General features: G+C 38.6%; 2 protein-coding genes across 8 annotated transcripts; both read right to left on the bottom strand.

The window, feature by feature from the left end:
* Positions 1 to 4,380: 4,380 nt before the first annotated feature.
* Positions 4,381 to 6,139, bottom strand: LOC120292682 (annexin A7-like). Of its 2 annotated transcripts, none has more exons than XM_039310986.1 (3): positions 6,083 to 6,139; positions 4,740 to 5,578; positions 4,381 to 4,637 (listed from the first exon to the last, which is right to left on the bottom strand). In XM_039310986.1, the coding sequence occupies exon 2, from the start codon at positions 5,482 to 5,484 to the stop codon at positions 4,741 to 4,743; it is 744 nt and encodes a 247-aa protein (XP_039166920.1). In that variant the 5' UTR covers positions 5,485 to 5,578; positions 6,083 to 6,139; the 3' UTR covers positions 4,381 to 4,637; position 4,740. The 2 variants fall into 2 exon arrangements, with proteins under 2 accessions (XP_039166920.1, XP_039166919.1); XM_039310985.1 differs by having other exon boundaries at positions 6,018 to 6,134.
* Positions 6,140 to 18,649: 12,510 nt separating this feature from the next.
* LOC104441276 (glycine-rich protein A3) lies at positions 18,650 to 20,640 on the bottom strand. Of its 6 annotated transcripts, none has more exons than XM_010054343.3 (3): positions 20,581 to 20,640; positions 19,609 to 19,907; positions 18,650 to 19,163 (listed from the first exon to the last, which is right to left on the bottom strand). In XM_010054343.3, exons 2-3 carry the CDS (start codon positions 19,877 to 19,879, stop codon positions 18,946 to 18,948), a joined length of 489 nt encoding a protein of 162 aa, XP_010052645.2. In that variant the 5' UTR covers positions 19,880 to 19,907; positions 20,581 to 20,640; the 3' UTR covers positions 18,650 to 18,945. The 6 variants fall into 6 exon arrangements, with proteins under 6 accessions (XP_010052645.2, XP_010052644.2, XP_010052647.2 ...); XM_010054342.3 differs by having other exon boundaries at positions 19,609 to 19,918; positions 20,581 to 20,637; XM_010054345.3 differs by having other exon boundaries at positions 19,609 to 19,887; positions 20,581 to 20,634.
* Positions 20,641 to 22,237: the final 1,597 nt, after the last annotated feature.

The raw sequence follows: 22,237 nt of genomic DNA on the forward strand, positions 1-22,237 counted from the left end.
GAGTTGGAGGATTCACCACCGACTTCATCTATTTTCTTCCTAGTTGAAGCAGCAACACCAGGCATACGCATAGCTAACATAGTTGATGATTTGCTCACTCCATTTCTTCTCGTCTTTGTTACAACAGTAGCATCTTTATTTCTTTTCTTCCTTGTTGAAGCAGCAATTGACTGTGCTCGATGAGTCTCAACATCCCCCTGCAAATTGGGGAGGGGTATGAAGCCCATACCCAATTTGGTTATGATAGTAGAGTGATCTAATCATGATAACGATTTGGTATAAATATCAGCAAGCTAACGAGTGCTAGGGACATAACAAACACTTAGGCACAGCATGATAACGTTTTTGTTTCTCCCAATTTCTGTTTTTTCGCTCCTCGGAACGAAAAAGAATAGAAACTTGTTTGGTAAAACATTTGTTCCCGGGAACAATTTCTCTAATTTTTGTTCCCGGAATAGTTTTGAGAAACAAAAAACGTTACTTCTTGTTCCCGGGAACAATTTCTAGAAATAAGCCAGTTTTTTTTTTCTTTTGTTTCTCTCTCTTGCCGTGGCCACCTCCAATAGCTCGGAGCTGCCGCCGACTGCCGTTGCCACCGTCGCCGCTATCGCCCATCGCCGCCCCGCCGCTGCCGACCGTCGGCCGCCGTTGCACGACACCCGTTGCCTCCCGCCGCTGCCGCTACACGACCGCCCACCGCCAACCGTCACCGGCGACTGCCGACTGGCGGCCGACGGACTCTGCGGCAACAGTTGCTGGTGACGGTTGGCGGCGGGCGGCGTTGGGCGGCGAGTGATGACCGACGGTCGGTGATCCGTGAGCAAGAATAAAAAATGAACAAATACAAAAAGAAATTGTTGCATTACCAAACACATTTATATTCTTTTTCTATTCTAAGAGTAGAAATTTTGTGTAGTTACCAAACGGGTTTTTTTACTCAGAAATTGTTCCGTGGAACATAAATAGAAAAGAACTATTTCTGGAAAAAAAAAAAAAAACTCTTCCCCGGAACAGAAGCGTTGTCATGCGTAGCCTTAGTGAGCCTGATAAAACTTTTTCCCAAACAAAGTAGAAGTTGACTTCGATGTGCTTGGTTCGAGCATGTAAGATAGGATTTGCAGTAAGAGAAATGGCAAACCGATTATGACAAAACAAAATTGTTAGTGAAGAGAGACATAGGCCAATGTCTCGTGGAACAAAGCTGATCCATGTAAGATCAGTAGTAGTAGATGCAAGAGCTCGATATTCAGCTTCTATGGAGGAACAAGACACAAGAGGTTGCCTCTTGGTTGACCATGAAATGAGATTAGAACCAATATAGGTGCAAAAGCCAATAGTTGAGCATTTGGTGTCAATGCAACCAGCCCAATCAGCATTTGAAAACTCATATAAGGTCATTGAACTGTTAGAATGGATTAAAAAAAAAAAAAAACCAAGATGAACAGTTACTTTAACATATCGAAGAACCCTTTTTAACTTATGGAAATCTCCAATTGTTGGTTGCTGCATTTTCTGACATAGGAGGTTTGTTGCATAAGCAAGATCAGGGCGAGTTATTGTTAGATATTGAAGACCACTAACTAGACCTCTGTATTCAAGTGGGTTGGCGAGCAGGATATCATCATTTGTCATGGTGACTGGTCTCAATGATAGAGGAGTTGAGATGGGCTTGCATTTTGTCATGTTAGCCCTTGTAAGAAGATCAATAGTACATTTGGTTTGACATAGAAAAAGATCTTGAGAGGTACGTTTGGCTTCAATACCTAAGAAATATTGGAGACACCCTAGGCCTTTCATGAGGAAGTGGAGACTTAATGACTTGATCAGTTTAGCTAGTAGCTAATATGAGCTGCCAGTCAATACAATGTCATCTACATAAAGCAACAGAAGAATTGTATCTAGTCCATCACGAAGCACAAAGAGTGAGGGATTAGTTGTGCTATAGAAGAAGCTAGCTTCAAGAAGGAAATTGCTAAACTTTTCAAACCAAGCACGTGGAGCTTGACGAAGACCATACATAGACTTCCTGAGAAGACATACATGTTGAGACATTTGGGGATGTGTAAAACCAGAAGGTTGCTCCATATATACTATCTCATTTAATGTTCCATGTAAGAAAGCACTTTTAATGTCAAGTTGATGTATTAGCCAGTGCTTCATCATTGCTATAGAGAGTACTCTATTGGTTGTGGCATGTTTGACAACAGGATTAAATGTTTTTGTAAAATCAACTCCCTCTTCTTTGTAAAATCCCTTAGCCACTAACCAAGCCTTCAATCTATCAAAACTTTCATCAGGTGCTAATTTAGTTTTAAACACCCATTTACATCCTATGACATTCATTTGGTTAGTTCGAGGAACTAATATTCATGTATAATTTTCATGCAGAGCATCCATTTCATCCTGCATTGCTTTACACCAGCCTTCATCTACCAAGGCTAATTTAACTGATCGTGGTTCAAGAGGAACTTTGTATTCAACCAAGCATACATATTTGGGATTTGGCTTCACAATGCCGGATTTTAGTCGAATTTGCATAGGGTGGATAGAGATTGTACTTTGTGGGTTAAGTGAAGGATTTTGTTGTGCTTGGTCAATGATGATCTCAATTGGTGCTTCAGTGCTGTGAGTAAGAACTGCTGGTTCTTCAGGAGCTGAGTCAGACTGCAATTGTAAGGTAGATGAATTTTGTGGCATTGCAATAGGATATGGTATATTGAACTGACCAATTTCCAAGACTCCACTATCTTGTAAATGTCATATATGTCCATTTGAGGGATATCTCACTTGTCCTGCACTTATAGAGTCTAGAAAATTAACTTCTTCTGCCCATTTTCGATATAGAGCAGTATAGTATACTGAGTGTACTCTATTGTTAGTTTCTTGGCAAAAGGAAAGAAACTTTTGTCAAACATCACGTGTTAACTAATATATATGCAACCATCAATAAGCACAAGACAATGATATCCTTTGTGTCGTTCACTATATCCCAGAAATACACATGTGAGTGATCATGGATCAAATTTATGTTGTGCATATGGTTCGAGACAGGGGTAACAGGCACACCTAAAGACTTTTAGATGCTTATAGTTTGGCTTTTGTCGATAAAGTTTGCTGTAAGGCGAATGCATCTGTAACTTTGGTGTGGGAAGTATATTGACAATGTAGTTAGGTGTCATGAAAGCATCCACCTGGTATTTTAATGGAACTCTAGTGTGATAGAGCATAGCTAGCCCCAATTCAACCATGTGACGATGTTTTCTTTCGGAGATCCCATTATGTTCTAGTGTGTAAGGACAAGAGACATATTGTTTGATGCCACAAGTCTGTAAATGGTTCTGAAACTTGTTGCTAGTGAATTCTCCTCCACCATCACATTAAAATATTTTGATTTTGTGATCAAATTGGTTCTCTACTTGTTTCTGGAAATTGACAAAGATATCATAAAAGTCTGACTTCAACTTCATTGGATAAATCCAACTATAACGGGAAAAGCTGTGCACAAATATGACATATAATTTGAAGTTTTGAAAGGAATTAACTGGTGAAGGACCCCAAATATCACAATGAATCTTTTCAAAAGGAACATCAAATGCATATTCTGATAAAAAAAAATTGGTAATGAAGTACTCTTGGCAACTTGACAGCTTCTACACATAGTTTGAGTTCTTGTATTGTAGTGTATCAGTTGCCGATTCTGTAGATACTTCAATGTTTGGAAGTTGGTGTGAGCTAATCGCTGGTGCCACACATCTTTCCCTATAGCTTTATGTCTTTGGGTGAAGAGGGCCTCTGTTGTTTGTGGATCCACTCAATAGAGTCCTCTAACTTTCCTTCGGAGCATCACTGTTGTGTTGGTGCGATTGTCCTTTATATAGACCCCATTTTTATCAAAAACAAATAAGCAGGGATAATCATCTGTCAGTTTTGAAACCGAAAGAAGGTTTTACTTGATTTCAGGAACAACCAGCACATCATTTAGAGGCAATGAATCGATTTCGGTATGTAATAAAGCATCACCAGTGTAAGCAATAAATAGGCATGAACCATTTCCTATCATAATTGTATCGGTCCCATTGTACTTAGAGAAGTTATAAACAATACCCGAATTTGTAGTGATGTGGGCTATCGCACCGGTGTCTGGATACCATTCACTGCCTTTAAAGTCCTCAAGATGCATTGTTGCCAAAGTTATTGGCAACAATGCACAAATAAGTTTGTTAGAACTAATTGGGATATTGAAGGAATCAATTTATCTTTTATAAAATGTATTAAGAGCGTGAGTCATTATATTATGTCAACTGAGATTATTGGTAGCACACTATGTAAAATAAGTTTGTTACACCAATTCATTTTCTTGTATAATACACATATATAATATTGGTCAAGGTTGGCAAAACTAATCCTTAACTGATTAAGAAATGGGGGAGCATTAGATCAAGACTGGTCAAGATCACAAATTATAGGTACATATTTAAGGAAAAAAAAAAAACGTCTTTACTAGTTTCCTTTTATCAAGAAAACCAATTACATTTTACTCAAATATATCATGATGCCCTCAGAGCTTTTGCTGCGTGTGCTCTGCCCCATAAGCAGCGAACCCCCAGCTACCATTGTTACCATACCAGGACCATTTTCTATAAAAGAAAAAGGACAAAAAATGAAAGAACAGCTACAAGTTGCAACTAAGATGTTCATAATACAATTACTGGTCTGATAATCGCAGTTAGAATCAATACCTCATTGACATGAAGGACTGGGATAAGCAACTTGTGGATAGAACCCAGGTGGTGGAGGCGGAGGAGGATTACCGGCAGGTGGGGATCCACCTGGCGGAGGATATCCATGAGAAGGATATTGCCCCGCAGCGTGCCCAGCATAGCTCGAGGAACCACCTAGCAGAGAATACCCATCTGGTGGATACCCTTGCTGAAGATATCCCTGTGGAGGATATGACCCTCGGTGCATGTATTGCCCCGCAACGCACCCAGCAAGGCTCGAGGCTCCACTCGGCCGAGGATACCCAGCTGGTGGATACCCCTGCGGAGCATGTCCATGTCGAGGATATGACCCTTGGTGCATGTATTGCCCCGCAGCGTACCCGGCATGGCTCGAGAATCCAGCCAGCGGAGGATACCCCTGCGGAGCATATCCATGTGGAGGATATGACCCTTGGTGCATGTATTGCCCCGCAGCGTACCCAGCATGGCTCGAGAATCCAGCCGGTGGGGGATACCCCTGCGGAGCATATCCGTGTGGAGGATATGACCCTTGGTGCATGTATTGCCCTGCAGCGTACCCAGCATGGCTCGAGAATCCAGCCGGCGGAGGATACCCAGTCGGTGGATAACCGTGCAGAGGACATCCATGTGAGGTATATCCTTGCGAAGTATATGACCCGTGGTGCACGTATCGCCCCGCAGTGTACCCAGCAGTGCTCGAGCAAAGCCCTTTGTCAGCAGAGAGCTCGGCAATTTGACTCATGTTTATTCAATGACAAATGATGCCTTAGGATGCCGAGAAAATTACAAGTAGGCAAGCCCACCACAAGCAATATTGAGACGAGCGACACCGCAGTCTGTCAAATGAGTTTGATGTTAGACCTGTTTGCTTGACAAAGATCATCTAGTAACTAAGCAAAGGCTAGACCCCTTAATTCAACATAAGGACTACAGACAGAAAATTATTTCTTGGGCAACAAAAAGCAGAGACTAAACAGCAGAACTCGTTCCTGGACTAAGATACCATGAGATGAATATGATAGACAAACGAATAAAGATTCTGCGACTTTCGTAGGAAAATGTCAAAAACACTCCAAAACGGCAATCGCGCAAACGACTCGCGTGATACTGATCGGTTGGCACGTGTTGCAAGCGAAGCGAAATCAACCGCGTCCCCATTACTCCCCACCGTTTCACCAACGTGAAAATGCAATACCCATTTGTCAGAAGCGACGTTCAACGGTCGAACCATTCAAACTCAGGAAGGAAAAAAAAAAAGCACGACAGAGGGATTACCCAAGTACAAAATCAGAAGAGACGAGCCATGTCAATCTCATGAGAGAGAAAGAGAGAGATCGTACGTAGTGGTAGGGGAGATGAGAATGGCGTCGCGTGTTGCTGCTCTGATTGGATGAACAGAGCGCGGGAGAGGAGATAACGAAAATAAAATAATCGAAGATCCGATGCGATAGATGACTAGGACGTCCATACATGCGGCAAGCGTTACTTGGACGCGTCTCCTCTCTCTCTCTCTCTCCGCGTCAAGGGCGAGCACGCGTGTTTTTACCCTTCTGTCTTTACTGGAATCAAATATAGGGTTAACGAGAAAATATTCCAAAGATTTAGGATACTTCCTTCGATATCTCTCATTTTTTATTGATAGATGACAAGATATAAACGTCACCGATAAATATGAAATCTTAATTCAATATATTTCAAATTATCCCATATTTACAACTCATTAATAAAAAAAAATGATTCAAAAAAGGCACAGTTCTAAATTATGTGTGCATTCGAAGATTATTGCCCACGAGATTCATCGTGAGGGCTGACTAAGATATGAAAAGGTTCATTTCAAAGCAATTTACAAAGTTTGAAGGACATAGGCGTGGTACGAGATCCCTCTTTGCCATCTAGAGATTCTTTTATACAACATTTTCGTAGCAGCTTCAATTATGTAGAGGGTTGCTGCAGCTTTATGAAGTATTTAGCAAATACCTCCTAGGATTGCAGTGTAAGAATTATTGTGGCCCATATTATGTGATTTATTATATGGTTTAATAATTATTGAAATGCTATAAATAATATTGGTTATGAGAAGGTACGACTTTAATAAAACGAAATGGTATATCGCTTTGATGGAAGGCACATTTTCAACGAACGTAGAAAAGAGTCCGGTCCTCTCTCCACCAAAAACGAACAACAGTAACTAAAAGAACGTATTCTCTCCTCCATCAATTGAATACATTAAGGTTTAGTGGGTTAAGGGAGAGAAATCGGATTTCTTCATTTGGTTCGAGTTCTTTCAGTTTTCTACAACGATCATCATCAAGTGCAACATTATGGAGAAATGTATGTCTTCATCTAATTGTGAAAATCATGAAGATCAAAAGATCACTGATTTGTTATGAATTTCCGCATTAAGTTTTATATGAATTGTCTAAGTCGGTATCAGAGCATTTGGTTTATGATCTCATGATTTTTCCATTTAAAGTATGATTATAGTTTATGTTTGATGATTCGTTGAATGATCCTGTTCGTATGATTTATTGTTGTTAAAATGTTTTCGGATGATTATGGATAAAGACAATCCGAATGATGGAACATTCTTCATGGACGAAAATGGCGAAGAAAAGGACGAAAATGGAAAAATTCGGAATTTTGAGGGCAAGTAAGAAACTCGCCGGTTCCGGGGAAAATCCGGTAACCCACCACTTGATTTCGGACCCACACCGTCGCACTGCCATGAGGAACATTAGTTATGAGTTTTTCCGGTATATTGGTGTTCGCCGGAGGCTAATCGAGCGGTGCAAGTCGCGGTGCTTAGGGTTTGCGTTTTGGGGAAATTTTGCTTTGATTTGGGGCCAATTTCTTGGTCATTTTCGCCGAAACTTAAACCCATGTGGTCGTGCCGGCATACTCCAGAAAACCCATTATTTTATTTGTGTCTGGGATGGGCTACCAGAGAAGAAACGGCCGGCGAAACCGCGGCGGAACGGCGAAAAACCGGCGAAAAATCGCGTCTGTGCGCGAGGAAGAAGGCGCGTGGGCTCCACGCGCACGGGGCTTCCCACGCGGTTGCAGGCGCGTGCAACGCACGCGCCCGCGGGTTGGACGCGCATGCAACACACGCGCCCGTGCGTTGGACGCGCGCGTGCGGGGCACGCGCCTGACGTCCCCGCGCGCCCTTTTTACGTTTTTGCCCCTATGTCATTTTAAAATTCTCATTTTGTCCTTCTCGCAATTTATTTACTGTTCTGCCCTTGTTTAATTAATAATTAAAATTCTGCCATTGCTGATTATTTACCATTTTGCCCCTGGATTATAATTTTATGATTCTGCCCTTATGGAATTAGGATTTTACAATTTTGCCCTTATGCTTTAATTGCATTTTATCCTTCTGTGCAATTTGGTAAATATTTATATTTTACAATATTAAAAATTCATATTATGAATGGTTTGTTAGGGTGCGTTTGGTAACGTTTCTATTTAAAAATTGTTTCTGGGAACAGAAATAAAAAAAAGTATTTCTGTTTCAGGGAACAATTTTTGAATAAAAAAACGCGTTTGGTAAATCTGTTCTAGAAATATAAAAAGAATGGAAACACGTTTGGTAAGTTTTTATAATTTTTTTTATTTCTTTTAATTTTTTAATATTTTTATTTTTATTTTCTATTTTCTTTCTTATTTTCTTATTTATTTTTCCTTTTTTTCTTTTGTCTTTTTTTCTTTTTTTCTTTTTCCTTTTTCCTTCTTTTGGCCGGTCGCCGGCCACGGCCATGGCCGGCAACCGGCCGACGAGGGCCGGCGGCCTCGCCCAGCCACGGCAAGGTTCGCCGGCCCCGGCGAGGCTCGCCGGCCGCCGGGTGAGCTCGGCCTCGCCGGATCCGGGCGAGATCGAGCTCGCCCGCCCAAGCGCGAGGTCGGCCTCGCCGCGCCGTGCCGACGATGACCCAAAGCCACACCGTCGTCTCCCTCCACCGCATCGGCGACCGTGCTCGACGCCTCCTCGCCGCCACCGCATCGGCGACCGCCCCTCCGCCTCACGCCCGATCGACGCATCTGCAGGTCTCGAGCCTTCGTTCGCCACCGCCACATCAGATCTCACCGCGCCGTGACCCACGACTTCGAGATCCGCTCAATCGTTGACCCCGCGCCGGCCCACGACTCGACCGGCCGTCCTCGCCGCTCCGCTCCTAGACGTCCGCCGCTCGAGACACCACAGCCGAGCCCTGCACCGTAGCCGCCGCCGCCGCCGCCCAGCGACCCGCGACCCAGCTCCGTCACCCGCTCACAGGTGGAGACGCTCGCAGCGGCTGTCGGTGCCGGAGAGGACGACGGTGGAGAAGCCGGATGGTCTCGAGACAGAGGCGGCTGTCGGCGCCGGAGAGTGGGAGGCGCCGGAGAAGACGACGGTGGAGACGCTTGCAGGAGGAGAGGCTCGCAGGAGAAGTTCGATTTTGTTTCTTTTTGTTCCTCAAATATGTTTGAGAAATAAGAAACAAGAATTTCTTGTTTCTTATTTCTGTTTCTTTTTTGTTTCTGGGAACAAAAGAACAAAAAAATAGAAATTTTTGTTCCTGGGAACAGAAACAGGTGCCAGCCAAACGCACCCTTAGTCACCAAAGTGGCCAAACCTTGAAGTTTTTTTTTGTTTTGAATTTTTTGATATTGTAAATTATTTTATTCAATTACCCATGATTAATTGATGCTATATATGAAATTGATATGTTTTATATCATTATTGGAGTTATGGGTATATTGAAGTTCATTTATTATAAGAACTTAGGGATTAACCCAAATGTTAATTATTTTCTTATAATTCATGAACATGATGGTTGATAATTAATATGATTTGTTAAATTTGTTTGTATATCCAAAGATAACAAATAAATTTTAATAAGATATATTTACAATTATCAAATAAAAGTTATTAGCATCATTATGATTTATATATATTTGTATATCATAGGATCGCCCAAAAGAGAACTATGATGTACTTGTGTCATTTAGTTTGAATCTGATTATGTGATATTCTCAAAGCATTAATGTATGAGTATTTTCTTGCACATTTGCAGTATCTGTACATGTTTCACTCCATTCGCGCGCCTCATCTGTTCCCTTATTTAATGGGATAAATTTTCCTGATTGGAGTGAACAAGTCCAGTTTCACTTAGGTGTCCTGGATCTTGATTTAGCGCTTCAAGCTGAGAAACCAGCTGCTATTACTGATGAAAGTAGCGATGATGAAAATTCTTTCCATAAAGCTTGGGAAAGATCGAACATACTGAGCTTAATGTTCATGCGAATGACAGTTGCAAACAACTTAAAGACTTCTCTTCCCAAGACTAATAATGCTAAGGAATTTATGAAATTTGTGGAAGAGCATTCTCAAACTGCTGATAAGTCACTTGCTGGTACACTGATGAGCACACTGACCATCATGAAATATGATGGTTCGCGTACCATGCATGAGCATATACTTGAGATGACCAATTTAGCAGCAAAATTAAGGACTTTGGGAATGAACGTGGATGAGTACTTTTTAGTACAATTTATACTTAATTCCTTACCTCATGAGCAATATGGGTCATTTCAAATGAATTACAACACTATAAAGGATAAGTGGAATGTAAACGAATTGGCCAATATGCTAGTTCAAGAGGAAACAAGGATAAAGAATCAAAAGGCTCATTCTGTTCATCTCTCAAGTCATCAAGAAGTTCGAAAGAATTTTAAGAGGAAATGTGGAAGGAGCAAGAAGAAAGGACTACACGTCCTGAATGACTCTTCAAAGGCTTCTCAAATCCACAAGAAGGAACACAATCTTATTAAGTGTCATTTTTGCAACAAAATTGGACACTTGAAAAAAGATTGTCTGAAATGTAAGGCTTGGTTCGAAAAGAAATGTAAGCCCTGTGCTTTAGTATATTTTAAATCAAACTTTACTGAAGTTCCTTATAATACTTGGTGGATTGATTCTGGTGCCACCACTCATGTGTCAAATACGATGTAGGGATTTCTTACGATCCAAACTATAAAGCCAAATGAAAGTTATGTGATTACGGGGAACAGAAACAAAGCTCCAGTTGAAGGCATTGGCACTTATCGTTTGATCTTAAATACTGGGCATTATTTGGATCTGTTTCAAACCCTTTATGTACCTACATTTTCTCGCAATTTAGTTTCTTTGCCAAGACTTGATGTGGCGGGATTTTATTGTAAGTTTGGATCTGAATCTTTCAGTCTATTTAAGAGTGATACTCTTATTGGAACTGGAACTTTATGTGATGGTCTCTACAAATTTAGACTTGATAATACTTTTATTGAGACATTAATGACCTTGCATTATAATGTTGGCACTAAACGAAGTTTGGTGAATGAAAATTCTGCTTACTTGTGGCATAAACGGTTGGGTCATATATCCAAAGAAAGAATGCAAAGATTAGTGAAGAATGAAATTCTTCCAAATTTGGATTTTACTGACCTTGGAGTGTGTATTGATTGTATTAAAGGTAAACAAATAAAACACACTAAGAAATGTGCCACAAGAAGCACAGAGCTTTTTGAAATTATACATACTGACATATGTGGTCCTTTTGATGTTCCATCTTTTGGTAAGGAAAGTTATTTCATAACCTTTATTGATGATTTTTCACATTATGGTTACATTTATCTATTGCATGATAAGTCTCAATCAGTGAATGCACTTGAAGTGTATATTAAAGAGGTTGAGAGGCAATTAGATAGAAAGGTGAAAATAGTAAGATCGGATAGAGGCGGTGAATATTATGGAAAATATGATGAATCGGGACAATGTCTAGGTCCATTTGCTAAATTCCTTAAAAGACATGGCATTTATGCTCAATACACAATGCCAGGTACACCACAACAAAATGGTGTAGCAGAAAATCGTAACCGTACTTTAATGGAAATTGTTAGGAGTATGATGAGTCATTCATCTTTACCCTTGTCTTTGTGGATGTATGCTTTAAAGACTTCTATGTACTTATTAAATAGGGTTCCTAGTAAGGCAGTTCCAAAGACTCCCTTTGAACTGTGGACGGGAAGGAAACCTAGTTTACGACACCTGCATGTTTGGGGTTGTCAAGCAGAAATAAGAATTTACAATCCACATGAAAGGAAATTGGATTCAAGAACGGCCGGTGGTTATTTCATTGGTTATGCAGAGAAATCCAAAGGGTATAAATTTTATTGTCCTAATCATAGTACAAGAATTGTTGAATTTGGAAATGCTAGGTTCATTGAGAATGGTGACATCAGTGGGAGTGAAGGAATGCGTGATGCTTGCATTCAAGAAGTAAGGGTAGAAGTTCCTATGCCTAAAGCTTCTAAAGTTGTTTTTCTAATATTGTAGTACAATCTAACAATAATCGAGAACAACAAATTAATGAACAAACACTCAATAATGGAGATGTCAATAATGAACCTCCAATAGCCGAGTCACAAGAAATAGTATTAAGGAGATCTCAAAGAGAAAAGAGGTCGGCTATTTCTGATAACTATATGGTTTATTTACAAGAGTCTAAAATTGACTTAGGAATTGGAAATGATCCAGATTCATTTTCCCAAGCCATGGAATGTGAAGATTCTAATGAATGGTTTAATGCCATGGAAGAAGAGTTAAAATCCATGCATCAAAATCAAGTTTGGGATATAGTTGAATTGCCTAAAGGATGTAAGAAGGTCGGGTGTAAATGGGTCTTTAAGACCAAGCGCGACTCAAAAGGCAATATTGAACGACATAAAGCCAGACTTGTTGCAAAGGGTTTTACTCAGAAAGAAGGCATTGACCACAAAGAGACTTTTTCACCAGTCTCTAAGAATGACTCACTTAGAATTATTCTGGCTTTGGTGGCTCATTATGACTTGGAGTTACACCAAATGGATGTAAAAACTGCATTTCTTAATGGAAATTTAGAAGAAGAGGTTTATATGGACCAATCCGAAGGCTTTTCAGTTAAAGGAAAAGAACACATGGTATGTAAATTAAAGAAGTCAATATATGGACTTAAACAAGCTTCCCGACAATGGTATCTTAAGTTTAACGATACCATAACTTCATTTGGATTTAAGGAAAACACCGTTGATCGGTGTATATATATGAAGATTAGTGGGAGCAAGTTTATTTTCTAGTTCTGTATGTTGATGATATTTTGCTTGCTACTAATGATCTTGGTTTGTTACATGAAACCAAGAAATTTCTCTCTAAGAATTTTGAAATGAATGATATGGGAGAGGCAACATATGTGATAGGAATAGAAATATTCCATGATAGATCACAAGGATTATTAGGATTGTCTCAGAAAGCCTACATTGAGAAAATTTTAGAGAGATTTAATATGAGTAAATGTTCAAATAGAATAGTTCCAATTCAGAAAGGTGATAAATTTAGCCTTATGCAATGTCCGAAAAGTGAATTGGAACGAGAACAAATGAATAATATTCCTTATGCATCTATTGTGGGAAGCTTAATGTATGCACAAACTTGCACTAAACCAGACATCGGTTTTGCTGTCGGAATGCTGGGCAGGTATCAAAGTAATCTTGGAATGGATCATTGGAAAGCTGCAAAGAAAATTCTTAGATACTTGCAAGGAACGAAGAATCATATGCTCACTTATAAAAGATCTAATCATCTCGAGGTGATTGGATATTCAGATTCAGACTTAGCCGGATGTGTCGATACAAGAAAATCAACGTTTGGTTACTTGTTTCTTCTGGCTGGAGGGGCAATTTCATGGAAGAGTGCGAAGCGATCGGTTATTGTTGCATCCACTATGGAAGCTGAATTTGTGGCATGCTTTGAGGCCACAATTCATGGATTATGGCTGCGGAATTTTATTTCAGGACTTGTGATTGTCGACGGTATTGTCAAGCCGCTGAAAATTTATTGTGATAACTCTGCAACAGTTTTCTTCTCTAAGAACGACAAGTATTCTAAGGGTGCTAAGCATATGGAGATCAAATACTTGTCTATCAAAGAAGAAGTTCAGAAACAAAGAGTGTCAATTGAGCACATTAGCACCAATCTTATAATAGCAGATCCCTTAACAAAAGGACTGAAAGGACGGGCATTATTGGACGTCATTAATGTTTGTATTATGATTGTATTAAGTTTATGTATTTGACACTTTGAGCTCACTTACATGTTTCTGATATTTCCTGTTTTCTATTTAGTATACATTATGGAAATAGATGAATATTAAACAGGATAGTTTCTAAAGAAACATTATGGTTGGACTATTCTTGTACTTCTCATTTATGGATCATGTTAAGTAAAGTGCTATAGTTGTAGTACATAGAAGGGACTATGTCGATTAATGACATATAACCGCTATGACTCGCATTAGTTTTCTTTACTTAATTGTGATTATTATGTGATTGCTAATTTAATGAAATTTTATAGCATAATCTTATTGTGCACATTGTGGTCTTTATTAAACCATGAAAGGAACATCATATGGGCCAAGTGGGAGAATATAAGAATTATTGTGGCCCATATTATGTGATTTATTATATTTTTTAATAATTATTGAAATGCTATAAATAATATTGGTTATGAGAAGGTACGACTCTAATAAAACGAAATGGTATATCGCTTTGATGGAAGGCACCTTTTCAACGAATGTATAAAAGAGTCTGGTCCTCTCTCCACCCAAAACGAACAACAGTAACTAAAAGAACGTATTCTCTCCTCCATCAATTGAATACATTAAGGTTTAGTGGGTTAAGGGAGAGAAATCGGATTTCTTCATTTGGTTCGAGTTCTTTCGGTTTTCTACAACGATCATCATCAAGTGCAACATTATGGAGAAAAGTATGTCTTCATATAATTGTGAAAATCATGAAGATCAAAAGATCACTGATTTGTTATGAATTTCCGCATTAAGTTTTATATGAATTGTCTAACATGAAGTACCTCTAGAACTGCAGTGGCTTCTAAGAAATCGCTTCACATAGTTTCAAGGAGTAGCAACTTTAAAATAGTATATGGGTCTCATTGATAAACATCTAAATACATGAAATATTTGTTTTAATAGCATTGGTACATAATACGGGAACAGTCCGTGTATTGAAAATTATAGTACTTGCTTAAATGTCCTCGTGAAATTGTAACAAAATCAACCATATGTTATGAAATACATGAGTTACCACATTTTACAGTACAACACATCGACAATTTGGCCACAACTAGATGAAACAAGCTATCTTTTCTTCGTATCTATCACCTTCCATAAGTTTCCAAAATAATATCAACATGATGCTGCAAAAATCCCATTTTTTAGGGGAAATGCTAGGGTACGTCTGTTATCTATTTCAATTATATACCTTGAATAGTGAATTATTCTCACTTTTAGGTCCCTTCCCATTTTACTCGTAGATAGTATTTCTCTTACCCACGAAATCAATGAAAAAAGAAGATATAAAATTTCACATAGATTTCCCTTATAAATCCTCAAATCAACATCATCATTCCATTATTAATTTTGGAACAATATACAAAATAATAGTTGAGAATACACGTTATTATGAAGTTCACATAAAAATACACATAGTGATGATTGAGTACATGCAAGGCGCGCGCTTGAAAACTAGTTTAATCTATTATAATACTATCTTAATATGTCTGTAGATTTGTGTGTGTGTGTCTATATATATTATCTACTGGCATATAGAATTTATGGTTAAGTGTATTGAAAGTTCTAAAACTTGTTATTAAAGTATAATTGAATTTTAAAACTTTCGAAAAGTGCAAACAAATACCAAAACTCATCAAATTAGTCCAATTAAGTCTTTTCATTGATTGCAATTTTTGAAAGTTTTAGGATTCGATTGCACTTTTTGAAAATTTTAGGATTTCATTAAACTTTCTTGCCAATACATACGGACAATGATAATTTTATGAAAATCTCAAATTATAGTTTCCACCAAAAACTGTGACACAGAGAGAACAAATGAAGGAATTACCTGACATAGCCCTAAGAAAAGCTCAAAGAAGAAAGTAATGCGGGAAAATTACCAAAAAAGTTCAAAGCCTATTGTACGATTGTCAATTCAATTTTAAACTTTTCAATTTTATCAATTAAGTCATAAATCTATTGATAATTTGTCAATATATTTATTCCAACTAATTTTTATAAAAAAATCTGACATTAATGTTAGCCATTCTACATGATATAGTTGGCACTATGAATATATTTTTATCATTTTTATATACTTTTTAATTTTTACATATTTTTATTTTTTCTTTTACTTTTGCTTTTCTTTCTTTACTTTTTTTTTAACCAAATATTGCGAGGGTCGCCAGCCACTAGGTGAGGCCTTGGTTGCCCTAGCCCACAATTGGCAAGGGCTTGGTTGCCCTCATCTATGGTTGGCAAGGGTTAGTCGGCAATTGTCATTGGATTTGGTGAGGGAAAAAAAAAAGAAAAGAAAGAAAAAATCCAAAAAAATTATAAATAAATTTAGAGTGCCAATTATGTCAAGTAGGACTACAAATGTTGGCATCATCATTTTCGCATCAAAATTGATTGGAAGGGTTACATTGATAAATTTTCAAAATGTTTATGACTCAATATTCAATAGGCAAAGTCAAAAGATTTAAAATTGAGTTGGAATCATATGTTTAATTTTTTTTTTTTTTTTGAAGATAATTATCCCATCTAATCCACCAAGTAAGAAAAGCCCTCACCGAATCAAACTCAAGTTAAGCAAAATCAAAAAGGAGGATAGGTTTTTAGCTTCCCTTCAGTTGGCATTTTTCACATGGATTGGCTTGCCGATGCTTAAATCAGAAAATGGAGACCGAGAGAAATTGTGTGCAATTTAGACCATAGTCAAATGTTACAAACTTGTTTCTCAGCTCCTAAACGGCTGTTTATAAAGTTTTCTTCTTTCAACTGTTGGGTTAGATAAGACAAAGTATCGGCTCGTATGGTAATTCGCCGCGACAAGAGTAAATATATAATGGTACGTGGCCGTCAAACCGTTCACACGACCAATGGGTTGATCCACCTCGACTCAGGCAACCGAATCGCTATCTTTTTCGATCATCCCATCAAGTCGGATTACGAAAGCACGTGTCCAATGCCCAGTAGGTTGCAGAACCCGTCATCATCAACGGGAATCTTAACATTCAGCTTGTTGAGATTGAGATGCATGTCGCGGGGGTAGATTATCTGGGCAAAGAAAGGAAGGAGACATCGGGATTTTTGCAGTCAAAATCTGGCTCCCGCCGCTTCCTAATATGCAGGCCATTTCGAATGCCGATCTGAGAAACTAATAGGTAATCAAGGGTTGTAGACCATGGTTAGCTATTGCTTTTATTACATCTCCCTTCTTACCCGAAAAAAATGAAAAGAAGTACCTACCTCACTTACTTTCCAAGCATGTCAAGCCACCTGCACACGTGCATGCGCTTACGTGTTTTTGGTTACTTTTGGCAAGCCGTATCCATATCTCCAAGGATTTTTATTATTTTTTTTGTTAAGGGGTATCCTAAGGCATTTATTAGATATCTAAATAACAAAAGATTGACATTACTAATCCAATGCATCTATTTGTGTTAGATATATATGTGAGTTGTGTTAGAGAAATCCTACATCTAAAAACTAATGTGGTGTAATTCGTTGATTTAGGCTTTTGAGTGAAGGTCAGTCCAATTTGATATATTAATAAACTCAGACTTGAGCTTTCTCTTAGCAATCTCCCCAAATGAAAGTATTGGGTTTAAGTTGTGCATTCTTAGCAAATAGTATCAAAGCCTATGGTTGCAATTTCCATGCAGGTGGATGTTATGTTGTAGCAACACAAGCTTGTAGGAAGTTGATGCAAAAGGATACTTGGATTAAGGAAAAGCAGACCTAACACTAAGCTCACATGTGAGGAAGACATTATTAGGATACATGTACATGTGAGTAGTGGTAAAGAAATTTCATGTTGGAGAATTGATGTGGTGTATAGTAATTAATATGCCATGGTTGGCTTATAACTCATTAGCTTAAACTTTGAGTGAATATGGGTCCAACTAGATATATTGATGGGCTTGAACTTAGGGCTTTAAGTGAAAGTGAGCCCAACTAGATATATTAATGGGCTTAAACTTGAGGTTCATCTTGACATTCTTCCCAAGTGAAGGTATTGGGTTTCTGCTGCGTACTCCTAACAATTTGTGTTATGTGTAACTAGCGTATTGAACTTCTTTTTAACTTAGTTGCATGAGTATGAGAAAATACATAGCCATTCCTCCTCCTATTTTTCCAGTTTGAATATACTTTATCAAGCTATAGGATCTAACAAGTGTAACATCCTCTACAATCAGAATTTTTACCACCCTTCGTTGTTCATTTTCTCTGCAGAACGCCAGAATATGAAGGTGATGAGCGCCAACCCAAGATCAAAATGTCAAAACAGAATCACTCGAATATTAAACTCGTGAACATTGGCCTCCCAAGAGTTTCTGCCACAATCATATTCCTCATCAGCAGATATAAATGGACTTCCCAAGACCTGGGAAAAGTCAGATAGTAGAAAAAGAGTTCATCCAACGGGCAGGTCTTAAGCAAACTAGACAATTCGAGCAGTGACATGATCATTCAATTGCCTGCGAAATTCTGTTTCCCGACAGTCATTGAACAATGAAGAGAATGAGAATACTGTCATAATCATGTGTTTGCTATATTTTCATTTTGATCATTGAAATCACGTTATTATAGTTAATCACCACGAGCAATTTCTCAGCCTCCCTCTGACCTGTTGACCCTTCATCCTCCTCTCAAGACTTAGAAATTCCTTGGCTTTTTGAACAAACCAAATGCCAGCTACATTTAACCAGAACTGAGTTGATATGAAGATGGTTGCAGGAAAAGTTACCCCAAATTTTTTAATCAAAGTCAGCCAAAGCATCTTCAATTGTTTTCATTATGTAGAGCAAAGCTCTTAAACTTCATCATACAATAAGCTGATCAAACAGCGATTTAACAGATATCTCAAATCGGTAAGCAAATTGACATTGTTAAAATGCTCGACCCAAATCCTTAAAGAGAGCAACCAGTCATAGATACACACAACACAGGAAGCATATTCAGTACTTAAACGTAGTACACTTATATCCCACGAATGGATCATAATAGAACCACTCGGTCATATGAGTAACAGTCGAAAGCCAACAACAGTCCCCCAGCAGGACAGATGTGATGATTCACTTCCACTTTTTGAAGTGCTTGCCCTTGTACTTCCCAAACATGCCATGTTTCCAGCCCTTTCCATACTTTCCGCGCTTAAACTTTCCATGACCATGGCCGTAAGAAGCCCCGTGTCCAAGATGATGAGCACCATGAGACATGTGGTGTGCCCCATAAGCAGTGGCTGCAGCAGCGAGGCCCCCAGCTAACATTGCTCCCTTACCAGGACCGTGCCCTATAAAGACGCAGGTAACCAGATCAAGAAAAATAGATAGCCGTGATAGGGGAAAGTATAAAAAAAGTCCTAAACCTATTATAATTGTGTCAATTTAGTCCCCAGTCTCTTAATCTAGTTAATTCAATCTTTCCAATTAATTTGGCCGAATATTGTTGACGTAGATGGCGGCTGGCTTATGTGTCCTGCCAGCACTAACGTGGACATTTTTAAATAATATTTTAATAATTTTCTAATTTTTTTCTTTCTAATTTTTATTTCTTTTATTCCTTTCCTTTTTTTGTCTCTGTTTTTTTTTTTTTTTCCTCTCCTCTTTCCGGTGGCTGGCACAACCATGGCCGGTGAGGGCTGGCCGCACGGTGGAAAAGTGAAAGAACAGCTACAAGTTACCCTAAGATGCTCATAATACAATTATTAGTCTGATAATAGCAGTTACGATCAATACCTGAATGATATGAAGCTGAAGGACAGGGATAAGCAGCTAGTGGATATCCCCCAGCCGGTGGATAAGCTACAGGCGGAGGAGGATAACCGGCAAGAGGATATCCACCCGGCGGACGATATCCATGAGGAGGATATGACTCGCAGTGCATGTATTGCCCCTCATTGTACCCAGTAGCATAGCTCGAGAATCCACCTTGTGGATACCCCGGTGGATACCCCGGTGGATACCCCTGCGGAGGATATCCATGTGGAGGATACGACCCGTGGTGCATGTGTTACCCTACAGCGTACCCACCAACGCTTAAGAAAAGCTGTTTGTCAGCAGAGTGCACGTCAATTCAATCCATGTTTATTCAATGACAAATGGTGCAGTAGGATGCCAAGAAAGTAACAAGAAGGCCAGCCGAACACAAGCAATATTGAGTCAAGAGCGACACCGCAGAAAGTCAAATAAGTTTTGACATTAGACCTATTTGCTTGACAAAGATCATCTACTGACTCAGCAAAGGCTAGACTCTTTAAATCAACAGGAGGACTACAGATAGAAATTTATTTCTTGGGCAACATAAGGCAGAGACTGAACAGCCGGACTCGTTCCTGGTCTAAGATATCATGAGATGATGAATATGATAGACAAACGAACAAAGAATCTACAACTTTCGTAGGAAAATGTCGAAAACTCTCATGGCCGGCAGGTACTCCGAAACGGCAATCTCGCAAACCACTTGCATCCTACTGATAGGTTGAGTTCTTTAGTGAAAAGCAATCCAGAGTGTTGCAAGCGAAGCGAAGCCAACCGCGTGAAAATGCTTTTGAGAAGCGACATTCAATGATTGAACCATTCAAACTCAGGAAAGAAAAAAGAAAACACGGCAGAGGAATACCACAAGTACTCCCAAGTACAAAATCAGGTGAGAAGAACCATGTCAATCCCAATGGCGCAGAGAGAGAGAGAGAGAGAGAGAGATCGTACGTAGTGGTCGGGGAGACGAGAATGGCGTCGTGCGTTGCTTCTCTGATTGGATGAACAGAGCGCGGGAGAGGAGGAGATGACTAAATAATCGAAGATTCGATGCGATAGGTGATGGGACGTCCATGTCGATGCGATAGGTGACTGGGACGTCCATATCTGCGGCAAGCGTTACTTGGACGCGTCCGCTCTCCCTCTCTCGGTATATTCCGAAAAGTGGCCACCTTGGGAGGTGGGGAATTCGATTCCTTCCCCACCTCCTCGAAGAGAGAGACTAGGCTGACAGCGTTTAGCAAATTTAATTTAGAATAAGACAGATAAAAAAACAGATTTCGAAAATTTTGAAAATTTTCGAAACATCTAACTATTTTTTTCTATAAACGTCACTAGCAAATATGGAGAAAAGTATCAAAAAAGTTTTAAACATTTTACACTGACGTAATTTAGTCATAAATCTTTTTATTGGTGTCAATTTAGATTTAAACATTTGAATTTTGCGTTAATTTAGTCTTAAATCTTTTAACTTGACGTAAACTTAATCATTCTAATTAATTTTGATCAAATTTTGCTAACATAGATGATGGTCGGCTAACTTGGCATAGCCAATGATGATGTAGATATTTTTTTGTAATATTTTAATATTTTTTTAGTATTTTAATTTTTCGTTTCTTTTTCTTTCTTTCTCTTTGGAGGGAACACTTGCAATTATCATTTTTATTTTTGCTATTAAACTAATAAAGATATCACTTTAATTTGAAAGTGTACTACGGTCATTTTCTTAAATGTTCGCTTCATAGTATAGATAGCATCAGTCCTCGCTTCATACAATTATTTCTTTGAAGTTTTTTACTCAATATATAGTATATTTCATATGAATTGAGTTGACTAGTTCCATAATTAGTACAACTAATTGATATATAGGAAGAGTCTTTTTTAAAATATGTTAAAAGCGGATGTCATACGTATACTAGGTATATTGAGAATGGAAAAGATCATTGGTTGCACATTAATGTAAAATAAGTAACATCAAAATATATATTAGTCCAGGATTAAGTCCAAAACTTATGCCAGTGACAACTATATCAGAAAAGGGTGCGTACATAAGTTATTTAGCTTTCAAAAGATAATAACATGAAACAGATTGTATAATAGGAAATACACATTATTGCTTAAGGTTAGGATACTAAAATCTTTCCTTACTTAATGTTTGAGTCAATAGGATCCAACACCAATATATATATATATAGGATGAGTTGCTCTACCTCTCAAATATTATCCAAGATTTCCAAACAAATGAGATAAGAGAGCGGAAGAATTATCTCCACGTACAAACTTTCCGGGAAAATCTACGACTACCATTATGTGTATACATATAATGATCCAATTTTCCAAATAGCCAAAGTTATTTTCACGAGAAAATTCATCCTTGGTGGTTTTGTTCTTGCCAACGCACACTAACGGTGATAATTTCGTGAAAATCTGGAACGATAGTTTCCACCAAATACTATGTACACCGAGAGAATTAATGAAGGAATTAGTCTACAAAACTCTAGACCAAGAATAGCCCAAAGAAGATACTAATTTGGAAAAATTTCCAAAAAATTCCTCAATCTATTGTATGGATGTTAATTCAATCCAAAATCCTTTAATTTTACCAAAT

Source organism: Eucalyptus grandis, chromosome 4, assembly GCF_016545825.1.
Source record: "Eucalyptus grandis isolate ANBG69807.140 chromosome 4, ASM1654582v1, whole genome shotgun sequence".
In the NCBI taxonomy this organism is placed as follows: Eukaryota; Viridiplantae; Streptophyta; class Magnoliopsida; order Myrtales; family Myrtaceae; genus Eucalyptus; species Eucalyptus grandis.